Source organism: Plectropomus leopardus, chromosome 14 (assembly GCF_026936395.1).
Source record: "Plectropomus leopardus strain MGB_pleo_1.0 chromosome 14, ASM2693639v1, whole genome shotgun sequence".
Classification (NCBI taxonomy): Eukaryota; Metazoa; Chordata; class Actinopteri; order Perciformes; family Serranidae; genus Plectropomus; species Plectropomus leopardus.
The window spans coordinates 30,556,561-30,579,971 of NC_142189.1; the positions used below are offsets into that span (position 1 = coordinate 30,556,561).

At 37.7% G+C, this 23,411-nt stretch overlaps 1 protein-coding gene across 1 annotated transcript in view; it reads left to right on the forward strand.

Annotated features, from left to right (window-relative positions):
* The first annotated feature begins 1,403 nt into the window (after positions 1-1,403).
* pals1a (protein associated with LIN7 1, MAGUK p55 family member a) overlaps positions 1,404-23,411 on the forward strand; it is a 38,363-nt gene continuing 16,355 nt past the window's right edge. Inside the window, exons 1-4 of the mRNA XM_042500911.2 lie at positions 1,404-1,618; positions 17,022-17,334; positions 21,158-21,335; positions 22,564-22,664. Coding sequence (XP_042356845.1) covers positions 17,146-17,334; positions 21,158-21,335; positions 22,564-22,664 — 468 coding nt within the window. The 5' untranslated portion in view covers positions 1,404-1,618; positions 17,022-17,145. The remainder of the gene's footprint in view (positions 1,619-17,021; positions 17,335-21,157; positions 21,336-22,563; positions 22,665-23,411) is intronic.

A 23,411-nucleotide genomic window follows, 5' to 3' on the forward strand; every position in this document is an offset into this window, starting at 1 on the left:
CCTTCTGCTTGGGTATATCACTTTATCAATTATCTGTGATTTAATGATGAAAAATATTAAATAATGAGTAATTTTGCTGTTTTAGTCATGAGGGAAAGCTATAATACAAGGTGTGCAAAGCTGGAAAAATCACTTGTATGCATTTTTTTCACATACAGACATTTTATGTTCTCCCCACACCATGTGTATGGTGTAGGGATTGTGGAAAAAGTCCAAATATATTATTCCAAAAAACAAACACATTCACCTACAAAATCACAGTCTTTTCATTTACTAATATTTGCAAATCAGATTCTTTTTGTTTATATTTTTCCATTCATTTCATAAGTTTTCTTTCCACCTTGATATGAAAACCTTCAGATGGGTAGATCAAAGACTCCAAATAAGTGTTTGTAAGACTAATTTTGAAATGAAAGAACGTGTCAAACCCCATGAGGATGCACATGCTCTACTGCTGTAGTAATTTACCCTTTTCATCATCCGAGGAGACAAAATAGCCTATTGGTATTTTTTTAAAATAATTTTAATACTTGCAGAGAATGCAGTTTTACAGCAACAAATACTGTATGGCTGGGATGTTGTGAATGACTGTGGAAATGGGAGTTACTCATGGAATTTAAACACACTTTAAATTCACTTCCCACATTCAAAAACAGGCCATCTCTTACCTGCATACGCTACACCTGTTCTCCTGGAAAAAAAGATTTAGTCTTCAGTATGAAATTAGTCACAAATACTGTTACTTCGCTTTGAGCAAGATACGTTTAGAATCAACTATATTGTCACTGCAGTGCATGTGTACATAAGAAATGCTTATGATAAGAAATTATGTAACAGATGGAGGTATATTGTGACTGCAGCACATACAAGATAGAGCTTATGTATATATGTATGTATGTATATATTTGTGTGTGTGCGTATATATACAGTATATATACGCACACACATATATAGTGTGTTAAGTGCTATGTATGGTTATAATGTAAATGATGTATATTTGTTTTATATGTAGACATTTCCATTTTCAATGGAACAAAATGACATTCTATCTATTTATCTATCTAAGGTTTTTTTGCACACATCCTTGCATGAGAATGGAACAGTTGGGTTATTCATTATTTATTTAGATATTTAAAAGATGTAATTTTGAGCTATTAATTTCCAGGTTATTTTCCATTGGTTTTGGTAATTTTTGTGGTTAATTTTGTCTTCCATGGTTCTAATTTATCAATAGTAATAATTCCTCTGTGGTGTTCACGTGTTGCATTCCCCCACCGATGTAGCAACGTGTTTGATTGGTTCAGAGAAGATTCCTTTCATCGCTGTATCCAATCAGCATCGTTGTTTTATCTGGTCTGTGGTATGTAGTCTCCTCCCCCTGTCTGGACTTGACAGTCTGTGAGGAGGAGCAGCAGGAGGAGGAGGAGGAGAGAAAGAGGGAGGGCTGCGCTGCTCTGTTCGACAAACCAGCAACAAGTCAGTTTGGAATTGGAATTGGGACTGTGAATTGGAAAAATAAAACCCGAACTACGACTGGTTGGATTAAACTTAACTCTAAAAAACGAGTCTTCGCTTGGATATATCAGCCGGAGGAGGAGGCGGACGGCTCAGAGACAGAGTGAGTGCTGCAGTGTTTTTTGAAGCGGCTTTGTTATCAACAGGTGCTGCAGGAAGCAGCCAGCTAGCTAGTTAGCTGTTAGCCTGATAACGTTAAGTAAAATAAACCCAGACTTGTTGAATAAAGTAAGTTTTTGTGAGGTTGGCTGGTCACTAAACTGACTTGAAAGGTTTAAACCAACTGAAGGAATTTTAATTCTACCGAAAATAAAGCTAATTAGCACATAGCTCAGCTAATTCTGGGTTACTGTGATAGTGGAACTGGCGAACCAAAACAGTCTTCTCTCCTAGCTAACGTTACTGCCCGAGCTAGCTGTCACACCGCCCTGTCAAATACAGTGGGAAACTAAAACGAAACGTGAAAATTACACGCATAAAAAAATCAAATGTTTAGAGGACTGGGTTAAGTTTTCTTTTTGTAGCTTCGCGTAGAACTACTTTATTACAGCCCCACCTTTCGCTAAAGACTGATAGTATTCCTGTTAAAGTTATATGAGGGTTGCCAGTTTTGTTAATGACAACTAGTCGTTGGCTGCAGTCGAAAGTCAGTGTCAAGACTACCAGACGCTGAACTCAACTCAAATTAACATTTTAAAGTGATTTGTGGTAATTACAACATACATGAATAAGAGGTTAAGGCTGTATAGTAGTCGATACTAATTCAATATAAATATAAACTGAGTTTAGTGGGGAGTCAAGAATCTACCTGCTGTGTGCCTACAGTATGAGAACAGCATGTTAACAGCCCTATTTTTCAAATGCTGTAATGCTAACCTTTGATCTTATTTTAAAGAACAGTGTGGGCTTTTTTAATACTAATGAAATCAGTATTAATGATAATCATTTTGTGTGCCTTATCAAAATGTTCTTTGTGTGTTTCCTGTAGGATGTCCCGATCAAGTATTTTTGCCTCTGATCTGAGGCATTTGATATTGAATATCTGTCCATACCGAGGCCAGATCCCATACTTACATACCCAACCATATACGTATTTACTTGGATAACGTAGATACAAAATGCACTCTTTTAACATTATTAAAATAAATTCAATGTATATGCTTGGCAGTTAAAAAGCTCTGCATTGTAATACAAGAAAAAAATACTGCTTCAAAAAATTCCTGAAGGGTTGTTCTTTTAATTTTATTTTTACAAAATAATAAAGTAGATAAATTCAAAATATTTTTATACAGCCCTTCTCACAGTTCTACTTAGGGCAGCATTTAAAAAATGAAACAAAAAATAAAGCAAACAAACTAAAATGTGTGTTTAGAAATACCTCTCAGTTCCACTTTGCAGCATTTGTGTTTATGAAATAACCTAGTAAACAAACTTAAATGTGTCTTAAGAAATAGCTCTCAATTCCACTTGGTGCAGCATATCTTTTTTTCATCAAAAAATAAGAAAGTACACAAACTAAAATGTGTTTTCGGAAATTGCTCTCAAATCCACTTACTGTAGAATTGAGCAATATAAATGAGAAGTGTAATCACACTTCCACCTCAAAGTAGTATTACAGCTGAACTTAAGCATTCCCATATACAACAAATAAAAAATCGGTCACAATTCTGCTTCACAGGATTATAGTTAAACGAGTTCACCAAAAATGAACAACAAAAATTTCAACTCCACTTAAAGAGGTTGAAGTAGCAGCATTACAATAAAATCTGAATATCAGCCGCAAATTGTGCTTTTTATTTTTCAACACATCATTCTGATCAGATTGAGACATCCCTATTTATCATCTGATTTCACATTTTTAGTGTAGTTAGGATTGTGAATGTCAGTTAGCTAAGTGTCAGTGTAGAGCAAAATGTTATAGTATCACAAAGCTGGATGCTGTTGTAATTAACTTCATTCATCTTCAAGGTAAAAAGCCTTTGTTGTGTTTCTCAGACACTACAATTTTGGCTGGAGTGCAAACAAGGAGCATATGTTTGAGTAAATACAGACGGCTATGTGAAGACAGAAGGGGAGAAAGGCAAACATGTTGGTGACTGTAGTTACAAGGCGCCATCTCAAACAGCGCTGACACTGAAAGCACCTAATGTCAGTGAATGATTCTTCATTTGCAGTGTCATGCTGTGTGCCTCAGGCTGTCAGCACGGATTTGATGATGAGCTACGCTGCTTTGGCAGTTGGCCTGACAAATTATCTTGGTGTAGCTGCTCATGTAGCAAGGTGGCGTGGTGTGTTTTGGGAAGGCTTACACTCTCTTCTCCTTAAACAAACACTGTTGCGGTGCCCTCGGGCATGAAACTAATGAATCCTCAGTATCTCAGTATCACTGACTGAAGTCTTGTCCTCTTAAGATGAAGGCAAAAAAAGAAATCTAGGAGTGGAACCATCTAAAAATGCTGTGGCTCAGTGCATGTCTCTGTCTGCTGATAGGATTCAGTGGTGATATGAATGAGTTGCAGGGTCTTGTCCATAACAGCGAAAGTGTGCAACATAGTAGTCCCAACTAGTGAAAGAGAACACACAACAATACCCTACAGACATTGAAAAGATGACTTATGCACTTAACAGCCAGCATTTACTGTTATTTTGTGTTGTTTATAATCTGCTAGATTTCGGGAACAAACATTAGATGACTCTTTAAATTAGAGAAAAAACACCTGATTACCAGTAGAGTTTAAGAACAAAAAATTGTCAGCAGAAAATTATGAGGGAAAAATATTTTGAAATACAATTTTCTTTAGTTGAATGCAGTGCAAAATCAGTTGGTTTGCCTATTTTTTCTTGCACTGGACACCAGGTAGTACAGGGTTTCCCACACATTCATTTAGTTGTGGCGGCCTGCCATGATTAAAACATAAGCCGCTATGATTACATTTTCTATTTTTTGGAGCTGGACCATTCATCAGGGGGCACTTTTGAAGTATATGTATTTTTCAGTTATTTATTGCACCGCACTCTCGGAGCGCAGATCACACCCTGGGCACAGGTGGAGCATTAGAACGTCAGCTGCAGTGAAAGTGAAACTTAACTGTTCATTCTGCTGGGTCTAAAAGTTTATATTCACTTGCAGCAGCTCCTCCTCTCCTCCATCGATCTGATCAGATCAAATCAACAGATCAATTATCTATCCAGTGAGTCACAAACTGCTCCTGAGATAAAAAAGAAGTCATTGAGCTCTGCCTGTTCTGTGTCCGCAGACCTACAAAAAGGCCTCCACCAGACCCCCCCACCCCCCACCACCTGTCAGTTATTGCCACACAACACTGTAGTGGCACACAATATGCAGTTCTTTGTCTTTCCACACTGTAGACAGTAAAAAGTGAGAAGTACCAAATAGATCCCTATGAAACCCAGGCTTGTTGCGTGTCAAACTGTCCCGTGTTGCACTGTTGTTTTGTTTTTTTTGTTTGTTGGTTTGTTTGTTTTAAATTTTTGGTGAAAGCTTGATAATTTTACTGACATCTTAGACCTATACATTTATAGATGTTGGTTCAAAGTGTTGTTGTTTTTTTTTTAATTAACGTATTACATATTTCTTTTGGTTCTGGTATGCATGCTTTGCTTCTTTATGCTAAAGCATGTGGACTGGTCTGTGTAGTTTCACTTAAAAGGGTGGGGGTTTGTTTGTGTTGTTTGGTCGCATAGTTATATTATGTTACTGTCTACTTTGTATTTGAGCCTTGAGAACTTCATTTATGACTTTGACAAAGAAACAGGTGTACAATTCAATCAACTGCTTTTATCTGCAGCTGAGAAGCTTTTTTCATGTGTCGGATTTCACAAGTTATTACAGCGAAAAATATTATATCATGAAGTATGTGGTTTTTGATACATGGCAGGAATCTTTTGCTTGACACAGAGCCCCAGGTGCATGTGTGTGTTATCGTCTACAGTTGTAAGGCATGCTGTATAAGACAAGTATGTGAACACCGGGGCGGTCTGAACTGACCTTTAGATAGGCTTTACTGCAGGTATGAGGTCACATTGCTATGGTGACGGGGTCAAAGCTGACTTTTACGGACACACATGTACACACACTGAGAGTTAGTGAAGCAGAGAGGTGAGGACAGGCACGCTGGGCCACAGGCCAGCAAAATACAGAAGTCCTCTGTTCTCTGGAATGCTCTCTCCATCACTCTCTCACTCTGCGTCTGCGACCTGATTGGGACTCAAAGTTATGCCGCTGCCAAATCAAACTGTGTCACCAAATCAGGGTTAGACCAATACTGGGGCTGATACTGTCTGTCACGTCAGGGTCGTCAGCCTATGATATTATAAGGCTCCTTCCTGGCCTTGGCTCGTCTGGGTGCTTAAGTCAGGTGTGCTGTAGTTATTAGCATTTTCAGGCTGTCACTCAGTGAATCTTGCCTCAGCTGAAACAATGGGCTGTGTACTCAAGTCGTCTCAAGGAGCTACTTAGTCTGACTTTCGGTAGAGTTAGTGTATTGTAAAAATGAAATGATGTGTCTGAGGGTATTCCACCAATCAAAAAATAAAAAATAAACATGATTATATTGTTATTTTAAACATGTGGACTAATGGTCATACAGCTAAATTACAGCAGGCATTTAATGCTGATATTTCTGTGGGGTGTAGTGGACAGATCCTTTTAAAATATCTGTCACTGATAACTCCAAAAATATGTTCCCATTACTATTTATTGCACCATTATTGCATAGTTTGAAACATTCCCACTTTAAGTATGGCAAAGCTCTTTCAGTACATCGATGAAGGGTTATGGAAATCTGTCATGTGTATTCATCTTTAATGATTCTGTGCATCATAGATTACATAAAATATTTAATAGAGACCCAGCTTGTGCCCCCCCCCCCCCCCCCACCCCTTATTTGGGCTCTTTTTCTCTTTGTCTGGTACAGGGTGGTACAGCCCTTTTTAAGAATGTAAGTGAAGTGTGTTTGTGTGTGTGTGTGTGTGTGTGTGTGTGTGTGTACTGTTAAACAGAAGATAAGAGGCAGCTCTGCTTCTGCTCGCTGCTCCCAATGACATTCACAGTACACACACACACACACACACACACAGTCTCAGTCTTGCTTTTAGGGTTGTAGTAGTACTGCACCTTATACTGTTGTACTAATTTTAGAATAGAGCTGAATTTCTGCTTGACTTGTTGCCTGAACAATCAACAATCTGGCTGTTGCACTTTTGGTTACATTTGTGGCAGGTCAGAAAATTTGGCCGGTTGTCTGCAATTTCAGCAGTTTCACGTTCTGATTTCCCTCATTGCTGCTGCCAAGAGATCTGCTCTAAACTGCAGTGAGCTAGTTTCATATTTTTGGAGTAGCATTTTACATGTTGTGGCTATAACTGTGGTCTTTGCTTTGATTTGAGGACACTGGCCGCAGTTAGACACACCAAGTTTGATTTTCCTACTTTCACTGTTACACAGCATTATGATACAAATTCCACACTGTGATGAGCCTCTACAGTAAACATCACGTCTTGAGTTTACACATCAGATATGCTCTATGTCATGTTTTGCTTTATGCCAATCACCTGAAAACCACAGGAGGAAATGAAAGTGCCCTCAGGGGAATGATAGGCCTATGACAAAACATGCTGCGATGTCATCAGGCGACAGTGTCTTATTTAGTGTATCGTGCATTTTCCTTGACACAATGAAATTCATTTCCAAACCAGAAAGAAAAATATCTAGTTACCCAAAGCAACCATTGCAAGATATTTATTATTAAATATTTATTTTCATACTAAAATATGTAATAGTACTGAAGGAAGTTGTAATGGTGTTTTAACTCTGTGTACAGTATATAAATCAGAGTGCTCAACCTATTTTTTTCTATGATCTCTCTTTACCGACACATAATGTTGTTCATTTCCCGAGGAAAGCGTTTCAAAGCATTGTTTTCCTGAACTTTTAATCTTTCTTAACCCCTTAAACCTGAATTGATTTAATATTTTTGAAGTAACATCCAGAAAAAAGGCAATGAGCAACATGGCTGGCCATTTTTCAAGAAATTGGTAAAAGGTGACAATGAAATGACCATAATACTAGTGGACAAAAAAAGTGCGGGGCAATATTAAAAAAATAGGGAAAACTGCCCTGAAAGATATATTTAAAATTACTATAATTTTATATTTAATTTCTTTTTAAGAAAAAAAAAGTATACATATAAAAAAAATAGTTTTCAACACTTTTGAGTGGTTTTTATTTATTTATTTGTTTATTAAGCTTATTTTCAGGTATTGTTTAGTAACCTTTTTGTACTCGTTTCTTGCTAATTCTTTGTCCATGTCTTGTGAAGTTGCTCATTGCCTTCTTCCCATGTTTGGGAAGGAAATCAAACCAATTTGCCCAGATTTTAAAGGGTTAACTCTTTTAGCTTGTTTAAGTATCAAGAAGCTGTTGATCGTGGTGATCAGCTTTTCTTCTATTTTCTTTCCAGAGCACTTTTGTGTAGTTGAATGAAGCAGAAAACAACTCTGAGCTTTCGATTCCCAGTGCAATAAAAAACACAACTGGTTGTTTCAGGGTTAACCTCAGATGACAGTTGAACGTTTCTCACATTCCCCGAGGTTGCATTATTGGGTGACCTTGAATGGCATCCTGTCACACGCTGATGAGTGAGTCTATGTATGAAGGGGGAGTTACAGTCATACAAATAGAACATGATTTGAAACATGATTTTTCTTCGAAAATGTTTATCTTTGCAGCCACTTTTAAATATGTAATTTCTTTTTTGTCTTTCTTTAATTGTGGCGGACAAATAATAAGGAGGTACAGCAGAATATTTCAAAGACACACTATAAAGAAACACAACAACATTTTAGTGTTTGAACATTTCTGAGAATATGATTTATTCACAGCAATATATATATATTATTTTCTAACTGTCTGTGGTATAATTGGTGTTTCACGTTGGTTACAGCCTATAGTGTGATGGAGTGAAAACTGAGGTTTTGACGCGTTCCTAACCCATGTTTGGAAGAACCTTTTTGTTTTCCATAGTTTTTCCTTGAACTGTTGCCTCAGCGAGACACACATGCATACACACATTCATACATGCACACCAGGGGGTAAGCTGTGGCGGCAGATGGTGTTGTGTGTATGTGTGTGTGTGTGTTGGAAGGAAGTGGGGGTCGGCATGTTAGGTTATAGCTTATCAGACCCTGTGTGTTTGTTTGGCAGTGTGGAGTCCAGCAGGTCCTCAGATAAAGTCTTATTTAACTAGCAACTGGTCTGAGGGCAGAGATCCAGTAGGAAACAGCTGCAGGTCTTCATCAGCTGTAATACAGGCTCTTCCAGCCAAACTGGATGTTGAAACTAAACTCATCCTCTCTCCTGCATCTACAGCACATTCAGCCCAAAACACTGATCTTCAGAAGGCTATCAGGCCACATGTATAGAATGCTGCTCAAAGCAGGTCATGGATCTGTATGTGTTAGCTTCCCACATCATTAGAGCAATAGTATTTTAATTTGACAATCACTTAGTTGAAGAAAATTAGTGAATTATTCAGTTTAGGCACCTTCATGCCAAATCCATCTCTATACATCTTACTAAAGGTATTCATTTGTTCAGAATTTTCGTGTATAAACCCCAATACTGTGTATTGAAACACTCATACATAAAAACTGTTCTAAAAGACATCTTAGACAGTTTGATAATTAATTCTTCTACATAGGGGTGGGCATGTTTGAAGGCATCATTGAACTTTCTGGAAACTTCAAGTTCACAGCAAAAACATTAACACTTCTGGCCTGAAAAAAGTTAGATGCTTCAAAATTAAAGCACCAGTGGTTCTGCTTTCATTTGTTTAATTCTAACACCACTTTATTTAACATTATTATAACATTACTTACATTTCTAAATTAAATGTTTGATTCATTTGACTTTATTATGACTGTAGCTAATTAATTCTAACTGTAATTTCATTTTATAATTTTGTATTTTAGTAGTCTACAGTAGTTTAGAGAAAATTTCAAAATATTGAGTTCAATATTATGTATGGCAGTATAGCTTAAAAGTATTGCGGTATTATTTTTAGGCTTTATCAGCTGCCTTTTTCATAGTGATTCTGCTTTAATAAGATTTTCTCTTACTCAGAGTGAGAGCAAGGTGGACAGCAGACACAGACCAAAGGCTGTATATAACGGAGCCATGTCATTGTGATGTTAATATAATTTGTGGTAATTTCAGGCCCTGACCCGGTTACTCTGGTGACAACTCATGTCATCATCATGACCGGGATAGAATAAGCCTGGAAACCTCATATTCCATTAAGATGCTGGCTCTCGACCTATTACACTGGTGGCTGTGATGTGTTCCTCACCATGGGCACAGTATTATGGGTACATTTAAATGTCAGCCGAGAAAAGAGAACTTGCTTTTGTCAATTTGTTTATTTGATAGAAGTGCCAAGAAACTATTTCCATTTTGGAAATTGGAGTTTTGCTTTCTTAAAAAATCAAATAAAGTAAATGATGAAGGTTTTAAGGCTCCGCACAGGCACACAGATGTTTTTAAGTACACCAAGTAATCAGATTTTTATTTTTTTTAAATTTTTTGGGTGTAAGTTAGGTGGGACTTGTATGTTGTTTTAAATTCCATACTACACACTAATTCTAAACAGCTTTTGAATATTTAGTTTGTTTCAAAGGGAAAAGTGACAAAATTAAAGATGCTCCTTGGATGTTTTTCGGTTATGTTCATATTCATTAACGTCAGTCAAGCCTGACAAACATGTAGAACATGTCGACTTCCTCAAAACATTAAAAAAAAACAAACTTTTTTAATGCTTCTTTGCATGTTACTGCTGCCAACTGTACAGTGACACATCTAAAAGGAATGCAGCCATCATTGTTATTATTTTTTCCAAATATTATATTTTGAAATATTTGCTGTAAAAAGGATCTATTAGTGCGTTCTGTATACATTTGTAATGTAGTATGGTTAAATTATTTTTTTAAGTTTTAAATTTAACTTAAATTGATACCAGACAAGCATTGAAGTATCTCATGTTGAGCTTTCTAGAACTTGATAATTTCCTTTTTTTTCCCCTCATGTTAATACTCACCTAGTATTGCTGAGATAAATTGGGGATAATGTTTTTATTGGTTCACTTCTATTTCAAAGCCTCACATCCACAGTTTTAAACGGATCAGGTTCTAACCAGCCTGTACATGGCCACGGTCCATGTACATGTTTCCAGTGGTTATCATCACAGGCTGAGCCCAGGCTGTTTGTATCTTTGCTTTGGTCACTGCTAATCCATCAGGATGATTTGCTTTCCTTGCTTTGGGCCTCTGAATGAGTTTCAGCAGCCTCATTTTTATCCCCGCTGTGTTTTGAATCCCTCGTAGTGATGTTACAGTTTAATGTTTGTTGTTCTAGGAGGAAGGCTAGCCCTGCAGAGGAGCTGCTTAAACCTCCTGCGTTTACCTCTGCTCAGTCATGTCTGAGCTTCAGACACTCAGTACTCAGGCGTCTGGCACTGTTTTTTGGCTACACTGGCCCTCACACAACAAAACTTACTCAACTATTTGAGAAGAAAATAGCAGCAGAAAATATAAATGCATTTATGTATTCAGCATATGTAAATGATAATGTGATAGACTGCCTGTTTGGACTGTTGTCTCTGGTATATTGTGCATTTGATGTGTTTTAAATGTTGCGTTGTTTTTCCATGTTGTATATATCTTTGAGCGAAGCCGAAGACAAATTTTCACTGAGGTGGACAATAAAGTCGCTCTATATATCTAGCTATCTATCTCTAAAACCATAAAATAGGCAATAAAATAAACTATATAAAAGTAGCACTGACAGAAGAAATAAAAAGAAAAACTAAATTATTTTTAAACGAACCATATACAGTTATGTGTACACACACACACACACACACACACACACACACACACACACACATATAATTATGTGGTCATATCAGTGTAGTATGAGTGTAATTATAGTGTTAATAGAAAACTTTGGTTATAGTGGAGATGACAGTAATACAGAAGTTAATGGTAAGATTATTTATGAAACCAGCATAACAGAAAGCTCCTTGTCATTTATATACGTTGGAGTGCAGAGGATGAGATTTCACTCTTGCTTCGCTTCCATTCACCTGCTGCTCAGTCTTGTGTCAGCTTTTTAATTTTTGCTTGCTTAGGCTTGTTTTAGAGACTCATGCTGGAAGATATTTATCTTCATTTAACCTTCAAATTATCAGACAAAGAAGACTAGAAAGCATTTAAGGGCACTTCACTATCTATAATTCTGGACGGTGTCAGTCTGAAACGTTTAATATAATTTGAGGTTGTTGTGTTTTTCATTATTTAAAATCCCTTCGGATTGAAAGGCTTGATAACAGAAGAATGAACTAAAAGAATGAGGCCTTTCCATGGTGCAGCGATGTTAATTGATATTGCACAGAGATAATAAGAGAAACTGCATGTTCAGCATATGAGACTGAATGAACTCGGCTAAGTCCCATTTTTATTAAAAGGCCAATATTTCAGCCTTTCTAGTGAAAGCAGTATAAAAGTAAAATTACTCCAACATGAATTTCCGGAGGATTGTTCCATGATTTAGGATAGACATATTTGTCTGCTGGACCTCAGGCATCCAGAGGAAGCTTTGGCACTGGAAAAACAAGGATGTAGGTTAGCTTGTTGTTTATACTGATAATTATTATGGTGGATGTATGTTTATAATGGAAAGGATGAAAATGGCAGATGACGTCTGAACCCTTGTTTATTTCTTTTACTGATATCCTAAGGCCCCTATACACTGCAAGAATGCTGATCTGTCAGGTTCATTATAGGTCACACTGTGCGGGACGTGTCTGATATAATCATGTTTGCAGTATAATGTCAAGTTTGATGCATTTCAGGTTGTGCAATAAATACCTGCTGAATCACAGCTTCATAATGTCAGTAAAATGTTGCAAAATGCAAAATGTTTCATATAAAAAAAAAAATCATTAAAAAAAAAATATCCAAAAGCACTTTCAGTAGTCACATGTCAGAATTTGGCTTCACAGTGATCAGTGCAAATATACTGAGAATGCAAACGTAGTATGTTTTGATTGCTAACTCAGACACAGGATTATTCAGAACTGGATACTGGACCCAAAGATGCATCTATTCAGTCCATGCACCTGGTGCATATGCCAAAAAAGTGTTTAGCTTCTGGGTTACTTCTGCTCCTCTTGTCTAAGTATGCATTCAACATAATACGTTATTATCTCAATAAAATGTACTGAAACAAATACATATATGAGAAACAAAAAAATTTAATTTATCATTTTAGCTGGTTTAAAATATGCTTGGCCAGTAGATGTTTTCATCTACTCGTCACTTTGTGAATCAAAAACTTAATCTTGGACACTACACACAGCGTTTACTTTAACATAAAATGCATTCTCATGCCCAAGACACAATATGAACACGCATAGCATAATCATACAACTTTTCTGAGCCTTGACTGGGGTATATACTGTAGCTGGAAGTGTCCTATCAACAGTTTGACAGATGTCATTTTTACAGTGGTGGCCTTTGGAGAGAATGCTTTTTTGGTCACAGTTTTTTGTTTTTTTATTGCAATACTGTGATCAGCCACTGGGAAAAATTGTAAGCAAGGCTGAGCGGCGGCTTCATATCCAGTTCTGTAATACATCTATGGCATATATATACACACACACACACACACACACACACACACACACACACACACTCTCCCCTCCCCCATCAGTGGAATTTTTTCCCAGGGCTGCCTGGCATTCCTCACTGCTGCATCATGGGACCTCTGGTGTGTGTGTGTGTGTGTGTGTGTGTGTGTGTGTGTGTGTGTGTGTGTGTGTGTGTGTGTGTGTGTGTGTGTGTGTGTGTGTGTGTGTGTGTGTGTGTGTGTGCGTGCAGTCCTGTTGGTAAGAGATAGCATATCAACACACTGTTGTTATTGTGGCATGAAAAGATAAGGCATCCATCCGCCTCACCTGTTTATTTTTATCCCTTTCTCTCTCTCTCTCTCTCTCTCTCTCTCTCTCTCTCTCTCCATGTAGTCATGTCTACCTTGCTTGCCCTCTCTTGTCTCTCCCTCTATTTTCTCATCTATCCACTCTTCCCTCCCACCACCTCCCTACATAGTACTCTATTCCTTGTGTGTGTGTGTGCGTGTGTGTGTGTGTGTGTGTCAGGGGGACCACCCGGCTGCTGACAAAGCCGTTGTCATGGTTATGTGTGGAGAGTGGGGGGTTGTGATGACGTTGTTGTCTCTGAACTACTGAAGAGAGAGAGGCAGAAATGACTAAGATGGAGAGAGAGTAGCTGTGTCATAAACTGTGTCGTGTCTGTTAGTTGGTGTACCAATTAAACATTAAGTTACCAAAACACAGGCTGCCAGATTGCATGGTGTGCTGTTAAACAGTAAACCAGTAGCTCATTTAGCCTGTAGTCAGGTTGTGAACCAGCAGTCACTGGTCAGGCAGTTTATAAAGCAGCAGGTAAACCAGTTAGGACACTCAGTAAATCAGTCTCTTGTTAAACCAGTAAAGTAGTTAGACGTTATGAACTGGCAGTCAGCCCACCAGTTTGGTAGCCATTAAAGGATAATTGTGGCTTATTGCACCTTGGATGTGATAATTTGTAGTTGTTGCTCCTTAAAGAAGCCCAGTTTCCCTGGAAAGAGGGAAATCACCTCTGTGGGTGGAGCATGTATGTGTAAATCTATTTATTGAAAGAAAGAAAGGACAAATTAATCATTCATGAAAAAGTCATGATTCTGGACCTAAGGACTCGGATACCCAACTGCATCTACCCATTAGCAATGGGGTCCAACATGATACAAAGTGTCTGTCACTACCCGATCCATATGGGGAACCTGATTTGTTTAGGTACCATCCTCTGTCCTAAAACCTTTGCTTTTAACCCTAACGATCCTTGCACATGCTTAGAACAAATTGGGTTTCCAGTACAGATTGGGCAGCAACAGTGTCACATCCCTCTGTGCAACAATAGATATGGTTACATGCACACCACTATTCCTCTATTATTTTTATTTTTACAATAATCAGAATCTAATGCCAGCCATGTAAACAGCATACTCTAGTTAAGTATTCAAAATTTAGCATTTTCTGATTATGATGTGGGATATGCTGGTATTATTTATGTTTTAATTGCATTATTTGGACACGTATACAGCCAATTTGAAATATGCATCTCAAGTGGGATTTTCTGCATATTTCAACACAGGGCCCCTTATCTCTTTATGGTTGGCTTTTTGTGTTGTCATGGATACATTGTACACAAAAAAAACTTGCCAGCAGTTTGCAAGACAGGTGCAAAAATGCATGCAGAATAGCTCACATTTCATTTCACAGCTCAAATTATAAAAAAGAAGCAAAATGATAAGTCGTCCATCTGTTCCACTGTTCTGTATTTTGATGTTGTAAATGACATGTTTGTGCAGATTAATCTGAGTGTAAACATGTAAACAGGAATATAAGTGAAATATTCATTTTCATTAGCCATGTAAACAGCTTAGTAGGAATATTGTCTTTTTGGCATGAGTGCAAAAAACGGACTAATTGTACAAGTAAAAAAATGTCATGACACTTGCGTGGTTGTTTACTGATGTTTCCAGGCCAATGCTAGTCAGATCTGATCAAACCACACCAACACAGTCCTCATAAAGCAGATAAGCTGTCTTTTACTGATGATCATCAGTGTTTTGTCCAACTTTAACTCTGATTTTTTTTATTTAATCAAAAATATTTAATATTTCAGAAACATACATACATGACCATGACATGTCACAATAGAAAAAGCACAGTGGTACATGTACAAAAATAATAGCTGATTTTGGGCTGGGCAGTATATCAATATTATATTGATTATTGCGGTAGACCAGAAATTGCCTTTGAATTTTTGTAATAACAGAAATGTTGTCTTTCGCTGATTTTAAAGGCTGCATTACATTAAAGTGAGGTAATTTTCTAAACTTATCAGATTCCTAACTGTTCTGTTGTTTGCCTTTAAAAGTTTTTAACCACATTACTAATGATTATTTACCAAATATCTCATTTTTTAATATTTTGTGAAAGTACAAATAGTCAGTCATCCCTACAAGATCTTTGCAATATTGCAACAAATCTTCATACAACAGTTTGAATAATATCTCAGGAATTAGCACCCCATAAATGGCATTGTCAAGTTACCTATTTAACATAAAGTTATGTTGGTCAGGTTTAGGAAAGTGAAGTTCCTGGGTGAAAGTCCTGTATTTGTTTGATATCTGCTGCAAAAGAGGCCGTCTTTCAGCTGTTTCTGCCAACTTGATAACATTTTGTATAATTCCTACTGGGGCAGGGCAATATAGATGTGTATTGTCTGAGATATTGGATATTGTAATATTGTGTTATGGAATAAATTGTGTTTTTTCCTCATTTTAAAGGTTGCCTTACAGTAAAGTGATTTACTTTTCTTGACTTATCAGACAGTTGTACTTGTTTTCATACTTGCCTTTACCTGCTTAGTCATTATATCTATATTACTGATTATTGAGCAAAAACTGAATATTGGTACTTTGAAAAAGTACCACTCCCTCAATACTGTCACCTCAAAGAGGGAATTTGGTTAAAAAAAAGTTCCAGTTCTTTTGGGAAGATTTGATAATATTGAGATATATATCATGCATCGAGATATATCCTAAAAACATTGCAATATTATTTTCAGCTCATATCACACAGCCCTGACTCTTATTGGAGATAATAACATTATACTCACCACATTTATTGCTAAGCTTCTGGGAACAATGCAACTTCACAATAACGTTTCACCTCTAAATAAAGTGGTTGGATAATCAATCTAAACTGTTATCTTGTTTACAGCCTGTCTGATCATAGGACAGATCTCAGCAATTAATAAAATTGGAGGGCTTAATGTTATCATAATTATAGAAGCTATGGCCAAAGTTACAAAAATAAGACCCACAGTTTATTAAACCAGATTTATCATTGAAGTCTCCTGTAGGTAAACATACCCAGTTAGTCAGCTGATATAGCAGTTAACTAGCTATTAGCCAGTACATAGATCAGTCAGTCCAGCACTTACTTGTGTGTTGGTGTTGAGTATGACCCTCGTAATGTCCTCCCGATTGCCATACACCTTTTGTCCTCTGGGGTCATTATGACCCCGTCCTATTTTGACTGTTATTTAAAGCATATTGTATAAATAAACAATTCTGTGTTACACCTTTAGTCTTACTTCAGTCCAGTCCATTACCACACTTGTTTTGGAATTTAGGGCCAATAAACAGATACCTGATAGACACCATTTATGAGACCTGGGTCTGATAGTGTCTCTGCTGAATGGTATGAGGACGCCTCCTCTTATTGCGTATCTGTAGGAATGTTGGGTGGCAGAAAGTCACCAACTAGATTAATAACTTATTTTTTCTGCTTCCTCTACAGGTGAAGTTATCATGGCTGCCCTGTTTACTGAGATGCCCTCATAGACTTGCCTAATTTATACATATACTAGCCTTAAAATCCCTGCAACCCACACAAACACTTGGACTCTTGGTGTGTGCGAGGGATGACAACCTCCCATCTGAACGGCCATGTCGCTGGGGAGGGAGGAGGAGGAGGAGGAGGAGGAGTAGATGAAGAGCAGAGAGGAGGACAGCAGCACCGGGAAATGGCCGTGGACTGTCCGGGAGAGCTGGGGAGCCGAACGCTACCGGTCCGACGATCCGCGCAGCTGGAGAGGATACGACAGCACCAGGTATACACACACACACTTGTTACTTGTGCTTATTTTACGCAACACTAAAGCTTCAACAAGCATGCAGGTCACATTCAATCATTAAGTGCATTTAAGAGCAGCCAAGGCTGATTATATAGTCATAGTAAGTGCAGAATGAGAAAGGAAACAAAGAACAAATAAAATTCCATTGGGCTATGTCACGGTCACTACTCAGTGCCAACATAGTCTGCATATTTTTACACAAGCTGACTTCACAAAAGCAGCGGTGGAATGTGAACAAGTACATTGACACAGGTGCTCAACTCAAGTAGTGTTAGTACTTCACTTTAATATTTCCATTTTAAACTTCCAATGCTCCAAATTTCTGAATGATCCACTTTAGTTACTTTGCAGGTTAGAAATTTAGAAACAAAATATATGATTAGTTTGGAAAAATGATAAATTGTTCGATATCAAACTGCCGCAATGTGTGATATGGCGAAATATATCGTCTGACAAAAAAAATGTATATTGTCTCATATTATGCTGTATCGTTTATTTTGTTTACATCATCTGATAATGCTTTGCGCCTGTTCGTGTGGCCGAGGGGCCGTCTACACGATGCACAAGAAAAAGGACAGTCTAACTTAATGAGTGGTAGTGGCAGTAGTGCGAGCAGGTGAGGCTTTGTGTTTTTGTGTTCTGCACAACTATTCAGTCACATTTTCCAAACACAGAGCATCAGAGTGACTTAAAAATCTTTGCAATCTCTGAACTGGAGAGCTTTTAATTTGTTTCCAGCTAACTTTCTGCTAATGCTAACATCCAGCTGTTGTCTGGAAGCTGCAAGACAACAGCAAAAACATCAACACTCCAGTGTGAGATGAGTCAGGTCCCTCAAAATAAAAGCACCACGAGATCAGCTTTGATTTATTTAATTTGACAATACTTTCTTCAGCGTCACTGTAACGATACTTTATTTAGCTTTTTAATTTATTCAACATTATAACTGAGCTTTATTTTAACAGTAGTTTATGTCACTTTATTTTATGGCAGTAGATACTTTATTTATAACTTTAGTTCATTTATTAATTTTGTATTTAAGACCAGTGTACAGTAATTTAGAGGAGATTTCAAAGAGATATCTGTTATCAATATTGTGTATCACGATATAGCCTAAAAATATCGTGATATTATTTTAAAGTCATATCCACAGCCCTAGCCTTACGCTGACCATTGTTCTGTGATGCTGACCAATAGTGACACAGAGGCCATTTTTCCATGCATAGCTGTAAGTATGGCAAAGAGAAAGAGCATTTTAGTGTTACACTTCCATAAAGTTGTGACAGATTTCTAACAAAGTATGATCAGAGTCACAGCAGCAGTCTCAGATATCTTGACTTATAGTCCTTTGGTTCAAGATGGATCCTGCATACCCCTCATCAAACCACAGCAGTGTTGTTGTGCCCTCCCCAACCGTCTAAATAAGTAAATATTGAAATAGCAATTATACAACTGAATCTCACCTTAGGCCCCAATCACACCCTGATGTGTCACTACAGGCGCAACTGCTTTAAAAACACCTTGGTGGTTTTGCTGGAAAAACCTTATTAGGTTTTTCATCACTCCAGTTCAAAAAAGAAATTATACCAATTCATCTGTATGTTGGAGACAGTGCGGATCCCCGGAGGCTAATCATTTTCACATATTTTGGTCATGTTCAATATTGCTCCCCTTTTGGCAGGAGGTGTATACATTTTTGAAGAAAGTATTCCAGATAGACATTCCATTTAAGTTTGTATCTTTATACTTAGGCGCCCTACCAGGGGAAAATGTCACTTCTCAGGATAAATATTTATTTAAAATTCTCACTGCCGCTTGTAGGAAAACTATTACAAGGAAGTGGTTGAAACCAGAGAGACCTACAGTGGGTGAGTGGTTTGACATAGTATATGATATATTCAAGATGGAAAGAATAACCTTTACCATAAGATTGCAACAAGATGCATTTTTTAAAAAGATGGGAGAGATGGATTAGATTAGTTACACAGGTACGGCCATCATTTATTTAATGATATGTTGTATGTACTTTCATATTTCTTTCTTTGTGTGTGTTTGTTTGATCCTTCTTACCTGTGTAGTAAAAGTTTTCTTGAGAAACTTAAAGGTATACCCCACAAGTTATATAACCCTGTTCTAGGGAGAATAGTTCCTATTATGTACTCTTAAAGACTCATCTCAGTTATTATGGTGAAAGGACTATTCATTCATCTCTGTGTTGTTCATGGTACTACAAACATTCTGCAATGTGGAATGTTAATTAACAGAACGGATGTATGAGAGTTTGGTTATGTTAATGAACATATGTACCATAAAAAATCCTAATAAAAAGAGAATTAAAAAAAAAAACACCTTGGTAAAGCATGTTGGGCAAAACACGATGGCCAAAACAGCGTGATGCGCCCTTCTTACATGTGCTCTCTCTATATATATATCTATCTATCTATCTCTCTCTCCTTCTCTCTCTCTCTCCCTGACTGTAGCCTTCCAGAAACTATCAAAGTCATTGTACTGAAAAGTTGAGAATTTAAAAAAAATGCTAGAAAACCCTGACATGTGGTGCAAGAGAGGACCACACACCAGTCACTCTGTACCATAGGAAGTCAATGGTTGCTGGGGACGCTTTTCTAGCAACGTTCTGTGGTGTGATTGGGGCCTACAGTGGACACTGTCTTCATCACACATGAAAAAGTCAGAGCCCGCCTTTACTGCTTAGTGTCTGTTAATGGTACCAGCTTTACTCTCAGTCATGAAACCATGTGTGTGTCCACATGCAAACACCACTGGTGCTGACAGATGGAACTGTAGAGTCATCACCCCTGCCTGATCACCCCTGTACTTGAAAGATGGTGAGCTATAAGTGGTCAGGTACCATTTCGGACTGGACCCGAATGTTCGGATATTCAGATACTGATTTATTAGGTAGTTATTGGGTTTTCAATTTAGGAAATTTGGATTTTTTTTTGTTGTTGTTGCAGAGGACAAATGTCATTTCAATGTTTGTGAGAAAAAAGATCCATTTTAAATGTTGGTTAGCTGGAGTTTGTCATGTTATTATGAGTAGTATGTAGGTCTATGAGAATTTGTCTGTGATATAAAAAAGGTCACAAGCTGTCTAATGTCACAAACAGTACATAGAAAGGTCATTGAACCCAACACCTCGGGAATTTGAGTTGGTCCACCTTTCAATTGTGATTGTTTTGTACAAATTAAGCTCCAGTTTGGTATTTATTTTTGTTAAAGATATGATTACATCAGCTATTAGTAAAAATAAAATATACATTGTTTCTATTTTAATAGAGTGTGACCAAATATTGCTGTTGGTTGTTTTACAGTAAACCCGGGTTCCTCTTCTTTTAATCAATCATTTGGCCATCACTTCGATAATTGTGTTTGTACAAAAATACTTTCACATTTGATGAAACTGCAAAAAGACACAACAGATTTCTTTTCATCAACAATGACACAGTGAAGTCTTGTTTACTTCATCCCAGGGTTAAAGATGGTTTGTGTGAGATGTGGGTGCTTTATTTATGACTAAAAGTGACAAATCATTAAATCAGCCACATGTTTACATGTGCAGATTCAGGGTTAGCTTTTTTCTAAATGGATTACGATAAAGCTATTCCTTTCCATGGAGAAACTGGGTCATTTTTGTTTTACTTAAATGTTCAAATTACATAGTAAATCAGAGTTTAGAGTTTTTGTTACTGAATCATCAAATGGTCAATTCATATGTTGTCATAAGTTGTATTTCTATATTTAAAGTATTTTTTTGTGCATGTGTGTGTGTGATCGTCAGGAGGATCTGCGTCGCCGCAGAGAGGAGGAGGGTCGGCAGCTAGACCTGAACGCCTCGCTCAGACTCAGGAAGCTCTCCCAGCATCCCCACATCGGCATCGACAACCCCACATTCCTGCAAGACTCGTACACACCACAGCAGCCAGCGCTCAGCGGCCAGCACACACACCCACTGCTGGGTAACACACGCACACACACACACACACACACACACACACACACATAGAAGAGTAGAATTACAGATCATTGATGCGGTAAAGCTCCCAGAGGGAAAGGAAAGAATAAAGAGGTGGAGGTGAGAGGGACATTATAACTTAAAAGATCATTTAAATATGAAAAGAACTAAGTGTTGAAGAAGAGGAAAAAAGGAGGGGAGGGTTAAACGGATGGAAAGAGAGAAGCTGGCAGGGAGGGAAAGGAATGTAAGGAAGACATGTCTGCCGTTAGGGAGGGAATTCCTCAGGGAGGGAGAGAAGGACACGAGAGGCTCTTGAGGGTGACTTAATTAAAACTTTGTTAGGGGTGGTAATGTTGACACACACACACACACACCATCACACACACACACACCATCACACAAACAGGTACACAATGAAAAAGTGAAGTCTTGAATAAGAAATCAGATGCAGTCTCCCTCTCTCTCTCTCTCTCACACACACACACACACACACACACACACACACACACACACATGAATCTGAAGCCAGGACAAGCAGGCTGTCTTCTGCCATCATCTGATAGTAAAGTACATCTCTAATTTTAGCCCTTTGTCTTTTGTGTAGGTACATATGTTTACGTAAAAGGTTATTATTGTGGGCTTGTTTTATTTTATTTCTTATGTGCTTAGTAAGGACTTTAGAACAAAACAGTTTTAACACATAATAAAGACAAATGTCCACTGTCCCATCTTTTCTGAACAAAAAGCACAACTCCAGTAAAGACAGATATACAACAAAAAAGAGACAAAAAAATACAACACACAAACAAACAACAAAAAAGTGCTTTCACAGTACCAGTTATTTCAGAATCTAGCAGTTCATCAAAGCAGGAGTCATTACCGCATTAGTTAAGCATTCCCTCTATTAAGGCCAAAAAACGGCCCAAGATTTGATCATTAATATCTTCTCTCCCCATGATTCTGGATGTAACACGTTCAACATGGCCATTTTTTGTCATCAGTTCAACCCACTCCCCTAAAACAGCAGAGACTAGATGATTTCCAGTGTCCTAATATTATTCTACATCCCGTTGTTGTAGCCAGGCAGACGCATTATCTCTTTCATTCTCTCATAACGACATTATCTGGTAACAAATCTGAGATACAGAGAGCTGGAGATTGAATCAACCTTAAGTTGAACAGTTTATTCAGAAAGACGATAACCTTGTGTGTGTGTTTTTTTCTCACAGAGTTGGAGGAGTTGCTGCTGTCACTGAAGCAGGTCCGGAGCTGCCTGTCCGACCAGCAGAGTCAGAATGACATCGAACTGGTTCTTGCACTACTAAACAAGGTAATACAAAGAGAATATATGAGATTTAGAGCTTTAAATCAATATGTGACTGTGGTGTTTTTCAAGACTTTTGGGCCTACCATGTAGGAGGGATTTACAAAGAGCTGTCACCGCTGTCTGAGGTGGAGCATCCATGACTCACAAGATTCCTGCTGTTGGAATGAAGGCTTCAGTGTGGGGAGGGGGGCTGGAGGCTACAGAGGGGCAATTTAAATCTTTTGGGAATTGAAGCTACAGATAAGCATTCTTTTGTGCCTGTATTAAATACTCTTAAGTCAGATATTATTATGCGCACAACTAACAAATAATTCAGTATTTTCCCCAGAGTGCTGTACCATTTGTCACAATCAAAAAGCCTTGAAATGCCATGAATCACTTCAAGGAAATTGAACCTGGACCCTGGACCTGTATTTCATGCGAAGGAACCCAGTTTTAAGTTCAGCTCTAAGACTGATGACTGTCACCAGAGTTCCAGTTTTTGTTTTTTTTTAACAATTTTTTTAACATTCTGTGAAATCATTAGTCACAGTTTTAGGAGTTTGAGTTGCGGGGTGGATAACTAATCTGTTGCGTGAAAGTAAATTCTTAGACCTAGTGCAACGAAATTTTACCTTTCACTGCATCTGACATTCTGCTGTACATGTAATTACTCTCACAGCCAAAAGAGGGAGACAAAACTTCCACTTTACACTCCAGAAAAAGTTTTTTTTTTTAAAGCACAAGAAATATACCTGAAAAATTAGCAAC